Raw genomic sequence first — 16,523 nt, forward strand, 5'->3', positions numbered from 1 at the left:
AGAAAGTGATGCAAGAAAAAAGAAAAACCAGCGTGTGGAGCCCAAGGACCAAGAGCTCTGCTTTCCAGGACACAAGGGATAGCTCCACCCAGTGCTAATGGGGTCAAGAAAGAAGAGACAATGCCATTGGTCACTCAGAGGCTACCAGCTACCTTGACAATAGCAGATAACACTCCATGGGCATAGGGTGAGGTAAGACTGGAGGTAGGGGGTGTGGGCAATGGTGACCATGAAGTCTTGATGTAGGACTGGGAGGATGGGTTCCGGGGCAGGAGAGAAGAGGAAATGAGACACTTTCCAACACATCATGAGGGCCGATGGATGAACGTTGCTGTTCTGTGAGGCAAAGGTCCCAGCTGAGCACCACAGAGGGTGCTTTCTAAGGAGGCCTTAGAAGCCTTTCTAAGGAGGCCTTTGGTGGAGGATAACCTCTAGTCAGCTTTGTGAGCTCCCATCATTTACTGCCTGACGACAGACTCTCCATCAAGCTAGGAGAGTACAGGACAATCAAGACCACATAGAGTGTCTAGGTGAACTTACAGCTTTTAATTGGGGGTTCACTGATTTGATTATCAAGTAGACACTGGCTTCCTGGCCCAAACACTCCTTTCTTTACATTCTCCATTTCTTTCTGTCCTCCCTTTGCCAAGTCCCAGTGTGAAGTTCTTAGAGACGGTAGAGCAGACAGGAAGAGGCAAACCATGAGGGAGTAGAGAGGGATAGAGCTTGGGGGGGGGGACAGAGTGCCTAGGAGCTAGCCATTGTAATGGAGAGCTGCCTCATCAGAGGGGGCTGTTACTGATCCAACCTTGTTTTTCTTGAAGAACTGGATAATCACTGATACTGTGAGCTTCGTAACAGAGCTTATTTGCAAGGTGTTATGGGGGAAATGTGAAAATGGGGGGGAAGTATATAGCTTGCCTCCCCAAAAATAGGGTTTGGGGATATTTGTGGAATAAAGAAACAGCATGGTCTAAGGCGTGGGGAGAGGTGACTGGAGGTGAAATGAGCAGCAATCTGCATGTGTACAATCCAGCTTTGTGCCCCTTCGCAGGAGGTATGTTTAGGTGATAGCGGTTTGCCATGATCTGTGGATAGAGTTTTGGCTCTCTGACACCAAGAGATCACCCACTGGGTACCTGTGTGGGCTGCAGTGGAGATCTGGTGGCTTTGACAAAAGCAGTCTTCAAGTCCCTGAAAAGTAACCTAGACAACCAGTGCTGACAAGACCCACACACCAGAGGCCCTGCCTACAGCAAAGCCTGTGGGAGACTGGTCTTATATTGTTTGGCTCCATGACCTCCAAAATTAGTGATTAAAAAAAGTCAATCAAAAGCCTGTGAAGCTAGACGGTTCACTCAGGCTTTCCTTTGGTTTAAAGGAGTCATGCCCCAAATATGGGGTGCCACCTCTCCAAGACAATGCCCTGGGTCAGGGACAAAGCTAGGATTCGGTCCTGCCAGGAATATCTGTTCAGAGGACCACAGCAACGCCTGCATGTGACAAAGCAAGTTGTGATGACCTTACCTGTGTGGCAATTTTAACCTTGGGGCCTTTGGCTGCTTCAGAGCATGCGACCGACCTCCTTTCTAGCGACTGATCAGTTGAATTAATGCCCCCCCCACCCCCGTTAACAGGAGCAGAAATGGAGGCACAGAAAGTTCATGAGAGTGAACTCATGGACTTGTGGAGGTCATGTAAGCCTAGGAGACTCTACTGAGGTTTAGCTATGGCCCCCAAATCTCAGAGGCTGGAAGCCCATAGAGCTTCACCATCTAAGGAGCTTCCTGAAAACAGCCCCCTCCTCCACCAACAGCCTCATATGCCTGAAGCCTGATACTGTCGGGCTGTTGGAGGCCTAAGTCAGGTTCAAGGGATGATGGGGGAAGACACATTTGCTTTACTTGTGTGTTTCCTAAGCACCCAGCCAAGCACATTTCTGCCAAAGCCAACACTTAAGTTCTTCTCATTTGGATGCTGCCCAGGAGTTCCCACTCTCTTCTGTGCCCACTTTACTTTTCCAAAGAAGTGAAAATTCACCAGAAAAGTTCACACTAAGACAGCCTGCATCCCAAACTTCCCCAAGGGGCAGGCACTCTTGTAGAAGGCAGAACGGAAGGGCAGTCACGTGGGCCAGGCTGCCAGGAGGACCACAGGCTACACCTTGGAGTTCCACCTTGGAAGCAGGATTATCTGAAACGCAGGACTGGAAGGTGCAGGCAGAAACAGGCATTTTCCATAATGATCAGGAAAATGCTAAACTCAGAGGTCAGGGGGCCATGAAAAATCCCCCTTCTGAAAAGTGAGGGAGAACAGAATACAAAAGTTGGGGAAAGAGATGGGGGAGGGAGTAAATGAGCCTAAAGTAAATAAGATTTCCCAAGTTTGGATTTAAGTAGACTGCTTCTCAGCATGATCCCCAAGGGGGAAACGTAGAGAGAGAAATTGCTTAAATCCAAACGGCCTTTTTATCTTGGCCCAACAGTCAAGAGCAGGAAGAGATAGTACGGATGGACGTGAAAGTGGCATTCCCTATCATGGGTGACCTGCCTGCAGCTCAGATAAAGAATTCCCTCCATACTTCCCACCAGAGCTGTGGCTCCTGCTGCCTCTCTACCACAGGCCACCTGGAGGTGACTCAGTCCCCTCACCTGTAACGTGAGAGAGTAATAGTGCCCAATGCAAAGGTGCAAGGGCGAGAATTACTGGCAGTAATTCACAGAATGTGCTCCGCAGTAATTCACAGAACGTGCCCAGCAAATTAATGTCTGGCATACAGCCACACCCCAGTGATGGCAGGCTGTAGGCAGAGTCCTCCAGACCCAAGCCAAGTCTCATCGGCTCTGGGCAGTGCCTCTGCCTTTCACACTCAGCTCCCAGTGCGCTTGCCATCAGCAGCCCACGGTTTAGTGCCTAATTATACACAATTAGGAAGCAAGTCACATAATAAAATACAGAACTGAATTCAGTCAAATTCCTTCCAGCCATAAATTATGACAATTTCACTCCCACACTCTACAGGACTTGCTAGACACACACATGGCAGATCTCAGTCTTAGCCCCTGACATTCAATTGGTTCTCTCATACCTTCGATTTAGGCTTCTCTTGTCTGTTATGGTGAAGGCCACCCTCCATTCTCCGGTCTAGAAGCTATTAAGATGGGGAAAGCAGGGTCTAGCCACAGGCAGCTTGGTGGTGGCAGTCAGACCAGCTGTGCATTAGGCCTCAGGCAGTCTTTCTTGGGTCACCTCACATTTCTTCCTCTGGCCATCCCGTTAGACTGGAGGGCCAAGACTGGCGTGGAAGCCGTGAGGCACCGATGAGGTCAGGCTGCACCTGGGGCTCAAAGTCATTGTGCTGTAGCTCTGGACTAGACTGTCAACCATGGGTGATGAATAGCTCGTAGAGGTGGAGGACCTCCTGCCTTAGCTGCCCTCGGCACCATGTGACTGGGATCAGAATGAGGACTTTACCTGGGATGGCATGAGCAAGTGAATGCAATGTGCCCACCCTACAAGACAGAGTGGGCAAGCACCAAGGAGACAGCTATGTCCCCAGAGCAGCTGCAAAATAGGCAGGCAGACAGACAGGTCAGGTGAGAGGAGTCAAGGTGTCCAGCTCACCAAAAAAGACAAGGCCTCTGCCCCACTTCCTGGAAGCTCCATGCCTGTCGACAGGCATAGGGGTATCTTGGAAGGGTTTCTCAGCCAGTCACCACAGGCACATAGAGCCCACCTTCACTGACTCGTCTCTGCTTTTTACACACCCCTCCCTGACTTTCAGTCTCCTCTTTTCTATCCAGGATCCCAGAACTCTCGGCCACCCATCCATCCGCTCTTCCTGAAACATAATCTTTGATAGTTGCTACCTGCGACAGCTAACTTTTTACAGAGAGCATCAGGGGATGACAAGGTTGAATCCAGAGTGCAGATCTGGAAACAGAGAGACTGGAGTTTGCTTTCTCACCACTAGCCTCTCTTTCCCCCTTCACTCGCCCTCTTAGGCTGTCACCACCTCTTAAGCATCTGCTCCAGCAGGTGCCACCATGCACTGAGGACTGCCTAGCTGAGGAGACCAAAACATGAGGTCATAATCTGAACACAGGAACTGTGTTAAAAAACTCTCCCAGTCGGTCTAAACACTCAATTACCAGTTCTCAGCTAACAGTTACTTCATTAAAGCAGCCCTCTAAAGATGCTTACTGGACAATACTTCCTAGCCCTGACTGGAACTTCATAAACCTGTATGTCAATGTATATTGTATGATGCGCACTCCCCAGCTCAGCCGGAGCTCTCCCGGTGTGTGTCCAGCTAGATCTGACCACAGCCTCGATGAGCATCATTAGCCAGGATGTTCTCTGTGATACTATCTGGAGTTTTTCAGACTGGCTTCTCCTTTCTAGACTCTGCTAGAAATGGTTTGCTGGTGTACTCCTCTTCATCGTCTGGTTATATTTGGCTCCTCCTGACTTTCTTTCCATCCATGTTAATAATAACACACTAACAGGCTGTACCACACTTCCACATACCACACAACTATAGAGAGTAAAATATGGCAAGCACTGAATTATTCAGTGGGTGAATAATACCACAAAGATATTTTATATCCCAGATACAAAGTTGTTAACTGGGATGACGTATTTGACATCTGTCCTTTTTTAAGTCCTCCCTGGGGGCTGCAAATCTGTTACCAGGAGCTGTTCAGCCCATTTTAAGGAAGGCACAAGCTGCTCATTCATCCAGGTGAAAAATCTCCCATATGTGGCCTGCTTCCGGTTATGTTTATCATTCTTCCTACACAGGAGAACCACACACACATTGCACGCAGTCTTTCACACATGGGACCAACAGGGGACCAAGTGCTGTGTGCTGGTCTGATGTGTAAGCTTGCTCCTTCGGATTCCTGGTTACTAGACATCTTTGCTCTGATCCTCACAAAGAAGGAGCTATGGGACTTAGTTCAAGTCCCTTGTGGCCGTACTCATCACCAGCTTTCCATCAACACTTAGAACAAAAGAACGTGTGGTAAGAAACTCAGAAACAAGACATCTACTGAACAGGAGGCACCTTGCCAGCTTCCGATGAGAGGAAAGTCTATTATTAACCACGTGTGGATCACAGCTATTCTTTAGAACCAGCTCTCTGGAGAGGCATGCCTTACAAAGTGGCTTCAGTTTTGCATCATGAGTCTTGTAGTGAAAGACTGTATGACTGGTTTATGGTTTCTCAATAAACTTTCTTTTAGGGAAAGAAAAGTTGAGATTTGAAATCGGATTTGTTCCAGAGAATTTGGGGATGTGTGGTCAAGACACTCTGTGACCAAGGAGATGCTTGGTCAATGGCAGCTCTCCAAAAGGAACTCGGTTCAGGCGGTAATGTTGCTGGATAAAGAGCTTCTGAATTCCAAAAGTAAACAGACATTAGCAGTGTCTCCACCCATTAGGAGGCCAAGATGAGGAGGAAGAAAGCTCTGGGTTATAAAGTGGAAGAGGAAAAAAAAAAAATAAAGAGAACTGGAGATGAGAAAGGAAAGGAGAAAGAAATGTTGGCCAAGAAAGGTGGTGGAAAATAAGATCAAAGCAAATGGCTTTATGTGAGAAGAGGGAAGAAGAAGGGAGGGGCAGGGTAAGAAGGGAAGGGAGATGGAGGGAAAGAAAAGGGAGAGAGAAGGGAAAGAACAGTACTGAGGATGAGAAAAGAGAAGATGCTGACAGGTGGGAAATTTGGGGATAGACCTCCCACTTTTGCTCAAAGTTTTGAAGAAGTAAAGATGCAGTGACAGAGTCAGAAACCAAGTGGGCAGATGTCTGAGGTAGGCAGAGTGGTCTGAGTGGGATAACATGGCTGCAGCCTCAAGGGTCTGATGCTGCTCTCTTAGGACCACAATTCTTCCTGTATAAGTCCAACAGGAGCCATGGGGCCCTGTGATGCCATGAGACAGTAAATGGTTAGTATTTTTATGAATTCTTTGAGATTTTCATACATGCATGCAATATGTTTTGATCATATGTACTCCTCATTCCTCTTACCCACCCCCATCTCCCTTCATACCCTTTTAAAATTTATAACCAACTGGGTCCAGGTCATGCTGCCATATACACACAGGTATGTACTACCCACTGGAGAGAAGTGGTCCTTCAGAGACCACTCTCCAAGGAGAACTAACTCTCTCTCCTGATGACAGAGACATCAGCAGCTGCCAACATTTCCTCAGCTGCAGCCTTTTCCCTTCCACGTTAGAACGTTGGCAGGCTTGACCTTGCCCAGCTTTTCTTGTGCAGGCAACCACAATGCTATGAGCTCATGTGTACAGCAGTCTGTAATGTTCAAGAGATGTAATGTTTCATCTTGGTCTTCCCTGACCTTTGACTCTTACAATCCTCCCACCCTGTCTTCTTGATGGTCCCTGAGGGGTGAGTATGTGATAGCCCATCTATGGATGAGCTTAATCCCTGTGCTTTGAACAGTTGTGAGTCGCTGCATTAGCCACCATTCGCTGCACAGAGAAGCTTCTCCGAAGAGGCCTGGGAGCCACACCACTCTATGGATATACGCGCTGTTAGACGGCCTCATGATACGACTTCCATGGAGCAAAATAACAACAGTAGGTTCATCCCTGGTGCCTGGGAGCCACCCCCCAACAGGGATGGCTCATATTTACAGCACCAACAGAGCCATGCATGCATTTTCATGAATGGCTAATCTTGGTTTTCAACTTTATTGGATTGAGATGCACGCACAAGAGTACTAAAGCGCATCTTGGGCTTGTCTGTGAGGGCATTTCCAGAGATCAGATCGTGAGGGCTCTGACCCAATGAATGGTTTCATCCATCCATGGACTTAAATGATGAATGGAATATGGTAGGTGGGAGAACTGTGGAGGTGGGGCCTGGTCAGAGGGTGTAAGCCACTAAGGGTGTGTCTGTGGGAGCCATATCTTGCCCCAGCTCTCTCCTGGTACTCTCTGACAAATTCTACCCACCATGATGAACTGAAAGTGGGGTCCTAGTCTTCATCCCTCATATCCACTCACCCCTCAAGTAAAGAACACAAGAGGATCCCAAATGTAGTGAACTGTGGAAAGAAGACCATATCTCCCCAAGGCATCTCTAGGGACAGGCAGTGGGGTAGAGACCGCAAAGTCCACTCAAATTGGGCTTCCCCTCCCCCACCACTGAGGTCTGTACCTGGAGGTGACTTCACTGATGTTCTGCTCTGTTGGGCTGTCGCTGTCATTAAAGAGCCCAGTCCAATTGGCGCGCTGGTCGCCCCTCTGCCAACCAAACTGGAAGCCTCTGGCAAGAAAATGAGGCAGTCGATATACACACTCATATGTTGGATTAGCCTCTCTAAGGGCCACATTCTATCACTGCACCCACAAGTTTCTGATTATACACTAGACAGAGAAGATGGTGGCAATTCCAAGCATAGGGATGATGGTGGTAAGCCACAGTCCTCCTTGCCATATTTACTCTTTTGCATCCTTCCCTTGGTCCATCTTTTCTACAGGGCACATATTTTACAGGTAGGGAAACTGAGCCTTACAAAGTCATAGTGCTCTTCTACCTTCTATCTGGTGCCCTCCCTCAGTTCCTTTTCCTAGAGACTTAAATGAAGAGAAGTCTATCACCAGTACTGTGCCAGACACAACTTCAAAGATTTTAATCCACCATGTGAGGACCCCACTTCTGGTTTAAGGTGAAGGACTTTGCACATTTGTATCCATTCACTCTCTCCCCAAACCTGACGACAATGGCAGCAATGCGATGAGCCAGAACATGAGCATGGAGAGGAGGTAACAGAAGGGACCAGAAACAACAATGAATGACAACAGGCGGAGGGGTAAGTGACCCAGGCCAGAGGGAGCAGCATCCGGATGGCCTGAAAGAAGCAGATCCATTCTCAGGACTTAACTACAGAAAGATGAGGAAAGGAGGGCACCAGGCTACTGCAGGTGGGCATCTGATGGTACCAAAGCAGGAGGTAGGTCTATAGAGGGTTAGGTCTACAGAGGCGGCAGTTAGGCACCTTCCATTACATGTGTGCACACACAAACCTGCGCATACCCGGGTCCCCTTCCCACACACCCCATAGACAGCAGCTCCTGGGGATGTTGGCTTGGGGGGGGGATTCTATACCCAAAGCAGGTACCGTAGAGGGCCCGACTGGGTGCTCTAGAACCACAGTTTAGCACTGCCCAACATGAACCTCTGGAATCATGAGGATCATGGCTCTTAGGTGGGGAAACCACGCAGCTTTTTAAATAGCTAAGAATAAAAGAGGGTGTCCTCCTGGGACACGCTTTCTCCAGCCAGGACTGTGGACCCCAGGGCTGGAGAACCCTTTGTTGTGGGACTGTCCTGTGCTGTATATGGTGCTGGGTGATGTCCCCAAGTGTCTGTCATCTGCATTTGGCTTCCAACTCTCCTGTTATGATTATCAAAATATCTCCAGGTGAAAATGGCTCCTGGGGGTAAAATCACCCCTACTGGAAACCACTGCTATACAACAATGCATAGGATTTTCAAAACCCTCTAGTAATTGCCTGGCCCTTAAATGTGAGGAAATGATTAGTGATCACTTCTGGTGAAGAAAGCTTGAACTTCAAAGTCAGAATAGAACTAAAAAGGAAGAAAAAATAGGGGGAACTCTGGGCATGGAGAAGAGGACAGATGGGAAAAGCTGAGGAAATAGTTAATAAAAGAATTAATAAATAGCCTATTAGCGAAGGTACTGGGGGCAGCAGATGGTTTCTGAAGCTCTCTCATCTGTACTCCTCTAATTAGCGGATGCCCTCCATCGATTCTCTGAACTTCTCGTGGTCTCTGTTGTCATCGTTCAAATGAATAACAAACAGTCTAGGATGTCTCTGGAGTCCTTGAGTGAAAGTATCACGAAAGTGAGCCATTGCCCCGGTGACCAGGCAGCCTGCTGAGGGCATTTTGCTCTACTCAGATGGAAATCACCAGAAGGCAAAGAATAGCTTTCCAGAATTGGTAGGCCTGGGTCCTTGAGCACCAAAGGCTTAGGAGCCCGGGCCGACAGACTCGGTGATTATAGCTCTTAAGCCCTGAGAACTGGAGGCTGTGACTTCAGGTTGCAGATCAGGTGGCCTCAGAGGCTTATGGTTCTAGGTGCTCCAGTTGTAGGCTTGGTGACCTGGGCCTTGGCTACCAGCATCTGAGCACTTGGCAAAATGCATCTCTTGGGCTAGCAGCAGCTGCAGTAATAGCACTTGGCACCTGCCTAAGCCACAGTTCCCAGGGGTGTTGGAACCCATGGCCTTCAACAGAACCTGTAAAGTTCTCAAGCCTTGTGTGCCAAGCTTGGGCCTCTGGGCCTTTGAAGTCCTCTGGAGCATTCCAGTGGCTCGAGCCCCGAGGCTCTTCTAAAGCATTCATAGTCTTCTGTTTGCTTCTTCACCTTCCCGGTCTTTAACCCTTTACCACACTGCTCCCTGCCACTGCTCCCTGCAGAAACTGCTCCAACTCACTCCCTGGACTCTTCAGCTACCTTCTTGCTGCTATTGGTACTGCCAAAGCTGCTGCTCCAATTACCATCATTGCCACTGCCACGGCCACCTATTCCTCACGTTATCAGTTCTGCCTGCCCTACCCAGGACAAAGACCACTTAGGAGCCATCCCTTAAGGGAACTAACGGTGCAACAGAAGCAGGAGGAATGCAAGAGACTCCCTAGCTGACTCAAAAAGCACAGGGGACAGACTACTTACATAATCGTCCTCAGAAGGGGTGTGGCATGCAAATATGGAATTGTACTTTGCACCAATAACAGCACACCTTCCAGTTTTCCCCAATCCAAGAACTAATCACAAGCCATGTACAGGTGTAGCTGTGTCTCTTTTTGCTGTATCCCTGGGGGAGTACTCTTCCTCTCTCAACCTGTTGCAGAGAAGGTAGAGCATAGCAGCTGTAGTCAAGGACTGGGCTTTCTGAAGCAGCGTCAGGCTTGGTCATCTGGAAACCACTGAGACCTGGAAAAGCCAGAGTGAATGTTTCCAGTGCTGGAGCAGACTGGAGCAGTTGTAACAGGAACAAGAATTCCTAAACAGCTGCAGATGCCAGCCATGGCTGCGAGTGTTGCTTGTAGCAGGAGTAGAGTTTCTTCAAGGTGTTCATAAAGCATTCAAAGCCACCAGGCCACTATATAACAACCCAGTCAGTCACCTGAAGAGGAACTGCTTAGCTGACTGCGCCCTGCGCAGGGTAACAGAGCTCACGGGAGGAGTCTATCATCTGTCAATCAGGTGGGTAAATGACAGCATTCCCACAGTTGCACTCATTTTTTTCAAGGGAAAAAAATTGAAGCACACTCATAATAAAGACCTAGGAAATATATATTCTTTTCAGGATAGCAGTGCTGAACACCCAGATATAAAGCCTTAGGGAGAGCTGGACCACTTTGATCTGCTTTCTCCAGTACCTACCAGCTCCCTCCTTGGGAGTCCTGTTCACCTGCCACAAGCAATGCTGACCAAGCTCCTAGCAGATTCTGGTCTGGGTCCTCTTGGGTCCTTACTAATGGATAGCTGCATACCTGAAGTACTCTACACGTGCCTTGCTGAATGGCTGTTGTTGCTTTTCATCCCCTCCAGTCTCCATAGTAGAGAGAGCTTAGCCCAGAAGAGGAGCAAAAACAGATGACAGAAGAGCCCCTAAAGCCAGCAGAAGAATGCATGTCCAGATGCCAGTCGATTCAGAAAAGGGCATCGATCAACTTCATCTGATTCCATAGTTGTACATTGAAGTGTTTGTTGAAGTGATCATGCGTTGCTCCTTAAGAAATCAGTGAGAGGGGCTGGAGAGATGGCTCAGAGGTTAAGAGCACTGGCTGGCTGCTCTTCCAGAGGACCGGGTTCAGTTCCCAGCAATCACATGGTGACTCACAACCATCTATAATGAGATCTGGTGCCCTCTTCTGGCATGCAGCTGTACATGCAGGAAGAACACACTGTACACTAAATAAATAAATAAATAAACCTTTAGAAAAAAGAAAAAAATAAATCAGTGAGGTGTTTGTCAGCTTATGGGTGTGGTTTGCCCGGGAGAGAGGCTTTTGTTGAGCACTTATTAGCAACAGGTGCTGCACATATAGAAGGTCCCATTAGCTTTTGTTGTAGATGAAAAACAAGAATCCCAGAATCTAGTCACATGCCTGAGGCTAAAGAGTGGCAAGACCTCTGCCCAGGGTTGACATCAAAGCTCTTAGCAAACCAAGGCCAAGAGGACATTTCTACCTGGGACTTTGCTATCCAGCTGGTTGTGCTGGCTAGTGTTTTGTCAAAGGGGCAGAAAGTAGGGCCATTTGGGAAGAAGACAATCAGTTGAGAAAATACCTCTGTTAGACTGCCCTGTTACAGAATCTGTGGGGCATTTTCCTGAGTAGCAGATTGATGGGGCAGGGCCCCAGTCTACTGTGGGATGCCATTTCTAGGTGGTCTTGGGTTAAGGCATTTCTTGACAGCAAGACATGCAGAGCAAGAGTCTTAGTTAAGGTCTCACTACTGTGATGAAATGCCATGACCACAGGCAAGTTGGAGAGGAAAGGATTTTTTCTCTTTTGGCTTATAACTTCCACATTGTAGTCCATCATAGAAGGGAGTCAGGTCAGGAACTCAACCACGGCTGGAACCTGGATGCAGGAGTAAATGCAGAGGCCATGGAGGAGTGCTGCCTTGTTCCCCTGGCTTGCTCAGCCTGCCTTTTTTTTTTTAATTTATTTAATTTTATTTCATAGGTATAAGGTTGTCAGATTCCCTCAAACTGGAGTTATAGACAGTTGTGAGCTGCCATGTGGGTGCTGGGAATTGAACCCGGGTCCTCTGGAAGAGCAGACAATGCTTTTAGCCACTGAGCCATCTCTCCAGCCCTCAGCCTGCTTTCCTATAGAACCCAGGACCACCAGCCCAGGGATGGCACCACCCACCATGGGTTGTGTCCTCCCGAATCAATCACTAATTAAGAAGATGCCTGACAGCTGAATCTTATGGATGCATTTTCTCAAACGGTGCTCCCTCCTTTCAGATGACTCTAGCTTATGTCAAGTTGACATAAAACTAGCCAGGACAGTTGCTCCCTTGTCAACTTGACACACAAATATATCACTGTTAACCATAACCTAACATTTCCCCAAGACCACACATTAAAGTCAACATCATAATATAAAACATTTTTACAAACTTAAAGAGTTCCACAGTCTTTACAAATTCAAACACTTTAAATTCAGTCTATTTTAAAATCCAAAGACTTCTTTAAGACCTAAAATCTATTTAAAAATTCAGTTCCTCAACTGTGGGCTCCTGTAAAATAAAAAGTGTTAAATATGTTCTTGCTTCAAGAAGAAAGAACCAGGACACCGTTGCAATCTGAACAAAACCAAACTAAACTCCAAAGTGTAAATCACTACAGGTCCAGGTATCTGGGATTCACACATGGTCTTCTGGGCTCCTCCAAAGGGTTTGGGTACCTTCTCCAGCTCTGCCCTCTGAAGCACACACAGCTTATCTTCTAGGCTCTGGCTGGCTCCACTCCACTGCTGCTGGTGGTCCTTCCAACATCTCCAAAATGCTGGTGTTTCTGCTGCACCTGGGTTCCACTTTCACCAATAGCCTCTCCTGGGATCTTTCCATGGTACCAAGCATCTCTCTATGACCTCTTCAGTCCTGGGGCATCAACTGCTACTGAGGCTGTACCTTCTCCAATGGCCTACCTGCCCTCTCACAGTACCAAGCCTCTGCTGCCCTCTGTGACACCGTCATTCCTTCAAAGCCAACACTACATTGGTGACTCTTACACATTACCAAGTTTGGCCTCTGGGACAGAGCTGTGCTCCCAGGGAACACTTCCCAGAGGAGTTCACCTCAATTGTGCTGCTCTCGTCATAATCAATGCTAATTTCTCAGCTCCAGCTGAGCAGCATCAGTTGTCCCAGGAAGACAACAGTTTTCCTTTAGGGATTCAGGTCACTGGTTAATCAGAGCCAATGCTTCAGCTCCAGCTGACCAGACACCACAGCCTGATAGAGCCTTTGCTTCCCTCTGAAACTTCACCATCATCTCCCTACTCTCAACATTCTCTTTCCAAGCTCCTACAAATACTTTCCCAAGCTTTATACACTTAATGGCTTTTCCAGTCATTGTCCACCCAAATTCCAAAGTCCTTCCACAATCCACCCAAAAGCAACATGGTCAGGTCTGTCACAGCAATACCCAACAATCCTCGTACAAATTTCTGTCTTAGATAAGGTTTCTATTGCTGTTATAAAACACCTTGACTGAAAGCAAGTTGTGGAGCAAAGGATTTATTTGGCTTACACTTCCATACTGTAGTCTATCATTTATGGGAGTCAGGACAGGAACTCAAACAGGGCAGAAACCTGGAGGCAGGAGCTGATGCAGAGGCCATGGAGGGTGCTGCTTACTGGCTTGTTACTTCTGGCTTGTTCAGCTTGCTTCCTTATAGAACCCAGGACCACCAGCCCAGGTATGGCACCACCTACAATGGGCAGGCTCCTCCTCCATTCCTCACTAATTTAAAAACTGCCCTACATCTAGATCCTATGGTAGCATTCCCTCCTTTCAGATGACTTTAGCTTGTGTCAAGCTGACATAAAACTAGCCAGGACACTCCAAGGAATGGGTGTTAAGAAACATAAAGTCTGCACCTCCTGTAGCCAGGTGAGGGAGGGGGACACCAACCCATACATTAAAACCTTCAACGCAAAATGTGTCTTGTCTACAAGAAGTGCAGGGGCAAAGATGGAAGAGAGATTGAGGGAATGACAAACCAGTGACTGGTCCACTTTGAGACCCACCCCAGGGAGGGGGGGGGGCACTGTCACTATCAATGATACTCTGCTATGCTTGCAGAGAGGAGTCTAGCATAACTGTATTCTGAGAAGCTTTGTCTGTCATCTGATGGAGACAGATGCTGTGGCCCAAGGCTAAGCAGTGGGCCAAGCTCGGAGAGTGCTGCAGAAGATCAGGAAGAAGGCTAGAGGGAGCCAAAGGGGCCAAAGACACCACAAGAAGCCCTACAGAGTCAACTAACCTGGGCCCGGGCAGGGGGATGGGGGGGCTCACAGAGACTAAACCAGCAACCAAAAAGCTTGCATGGACTGAGCCTGGACACCCTACACACCTGTAGCAGATGTGCAGCTTGGTCATCATTTGAGTCCCCTAACAATAGGAATAGGGGCTGTCTCTGACTCTGTTAGCACTGTTACTGCTGGTCACTATCCCCTAGCTGGCCGGCCATGTCACTCCCCTGTGGGAGAGGATGAGCTTAGTCTTGCCATGACTTGAGATACCAGAGTGAATTGGTAATGATTGGGGGCCTCCCCTTTTCTGGGAGGAAGGAGAGGGGGAATGGAAAGAGGGCCCTATGGGAGTGGGACTGGGAAGAGAAAGGGGAGGGGCCTGGAATGGGGATGTAAATAAATGGAGGGGGAAAAAAACTAACCAGGCCAGCAGGCCAGCAAGCAGAGATCCTCCAGGGCCTCTGCTTCTGTTCCTGCCTCTAGGTTTCTAATGAAGTTCCTACCCTAACTTGTCTCAATGATGGACTGTGATGTGGAAGTGTAAGCCAAATAAACCCTTATTCCTCTCCCCCCACCCCTGTTTTTTTGTTTTGTTTGGTTTGGTTTGGTTTGGTTTGGTGTTTTTGGTCATGGTCTTTATTGTATCAGTAGAAAGCAAACTAGGACAGTGGTTTACAAATGTATTTCAATAGTCTGGCAAGAAAAACATTCCATGGACTGCTCAAAAGGTTATCTAGCCATACTGTCACCCACAAATGACTGTCACCCACAAAAACTCCCAGAGTTATACAAAGATCAACATATAGTCATTAAGTGCAAGTCCGAGCAGAAGATGAGGTGCTCACTATAAATTAAATAGACCAAAAGCAGGCTACTCAAGAGGGTGTAGAGTGTCCTATTTTATAAGGTTTTCAGCCATAAAGCTGGTTATCTTTGTATGTGGCACTAAAGTTTATTCTTTTTTTTTTTTTTAGGCTAGTAATGTTTTCCGGTTTATCTAAAAATTGATTATACTATTTCTAAAACCAATTATTATATAATTTAAATTCCATTCCTCAGCTCACTATAGGAACTGTCTATTATTACCCAATTCAGCCATAACGAGAAAGGCTTACTTAAGATGAGACGGGATGACACAGCGAAGTTTCCTTCAGTCTTGCCTGTAAGTAGCAAACATTTCTGAAGCCTCCCACTGTGTTCTAGAAAAACTAGCCACTGGGGACTGGTGGTTAACGAGGAGTGTATTCTTGTGTTTGAATGCTTACCATGAACGTGAGGCAGCAAAGCTAACCCACATGAAAATCTCAATAAGCAAAAAATAATGCACCTGAGGCCTAAGCTAACACACATGGAAATATTAGCACACAACTAAATAAGAACACACACACACAAATGCTGGCAAGGATGATGGGCAAAGCCAAGCACCGAAAACAGGCTGCATCTACTTTGTTGGGGTTTATTTAACTTATTTTAAAATAGGAAAAATACTTGAAATAACTATGGCAGAAAGTTAACACTGTTGATTCTCTGCCCTCTGTCCTGTCTCCGTGAATATTTGTGCTATAGTTTATGGAGTCCTGAAGGATGGTACGCCACGCCTGATGACCTGAATCCCATCCCTAGGATCCATGTAATGGAAAGAGAGGATTGACTTCAGAAAGTTGTTCTCTGATTTCTACCTGTACACCATGGCACACATACACATACACACATAAACGTAAGTTTTTAAATAAAAATGAGCTGCCTATGATAAACTCATGATCACTGAGAGAGCCTTAAAGCAGGCAGGGACAGCTTTGCAGCACTTTTATTATTGTATGCAGACTTGTGTGTGCATGCGTGTGTGTGTGTGTGTGTGTGTGTGTGTGTGTGTGTGTGTGCATGCCCATGTGTGCTTATACCTGAAGAAGTCAGAACTCAATACCTGGAGTCTTTATCACTGTCCACCTTTCTTTCTGAGGCAGGATCTCTTGCTGAATCAGAAGCCCTCTGGCTGGCCAGCAGGCACCAGGAATCCCTAACCTCTGCCACTCCAGTTCCAGGATCATAGATGTTTGGCACCAAAGCCTCCTTTTCACATGGGGTCTGAGGATCACATTCAAGTCTTTGTACTTGAACTGTCTCTGTGGTCCCAAAGGAAACAGCACATAAATTGTCTCAACTAATATGCTGAAGGCTGAGTCAGTCAGTATCTAGTGGCTTCATGCCCTGATAGATTATGGTGCCCCTTAACTGCCCATAGGTTCTCCTAATACATGGCTGACAAAATATTTTCGTTCACAATTTCCTGCTTCTGAAATAAGAGGTGGATCCACGGAGGCTCAGCTTCCTGCTGTGGTGACAGTTGCTGATGACAAGCAGCAGGCTCAGCCAGAACCCTGGTGTATGACCTTCAGATATAGAATTGGATCCTCTGCTCCCGAAATGATCTCATAGTCATCTGAGGTTGCGGGAGCTGCCTAGGC

At 47.4% G+C, this 16,523-nt stretch overlaps 1 protein-coding gene across 2 annotated transcripts in view; it reads right to left on the reverse strand.

Moving 5' to 3' along the window:
• St8sia5 (ST8 alpha-N-acetyl-neuraminide alpha-2,8-sialyltransferase 5) overlaps positions 1-16,523 on the reverse strand; it is a 62,547-nt gene that overhangs the window by 36,467 nt on the left and 9,557 nt on the right. The window contains exon 2 of one of the 2 annotated variants that reach the window (XM_021662323.2): positions 7,189-7,296. The exons of the other annotated variant lie outside the window; for it this stretch is intronic. Coding sequence (XP_021517998.1) covers positions 7,189-7,296 — 108 coding nt within the window. The remainder of the gene's footprint in view (positions 1-7,188; positions 7,297-16,523) is intronic. 2 annotated transcript variants of the gene reach the window in all.

Source organism: Meriones unguiculatus, chromosome 2 (genome assembly GCF_030254825.1).
Source record: "Meriones unguiculatus strain TT.TT164.6M chromosome 2, Bangor_MerUng_6.1, whole genome shotgun sequence".
NCBI classification, from domain to species: Eukaryota; Metazoa; Chordata; class Mammalia; order Rodentia; family Muridae; genus Meriones; species Meriones unguiculatus.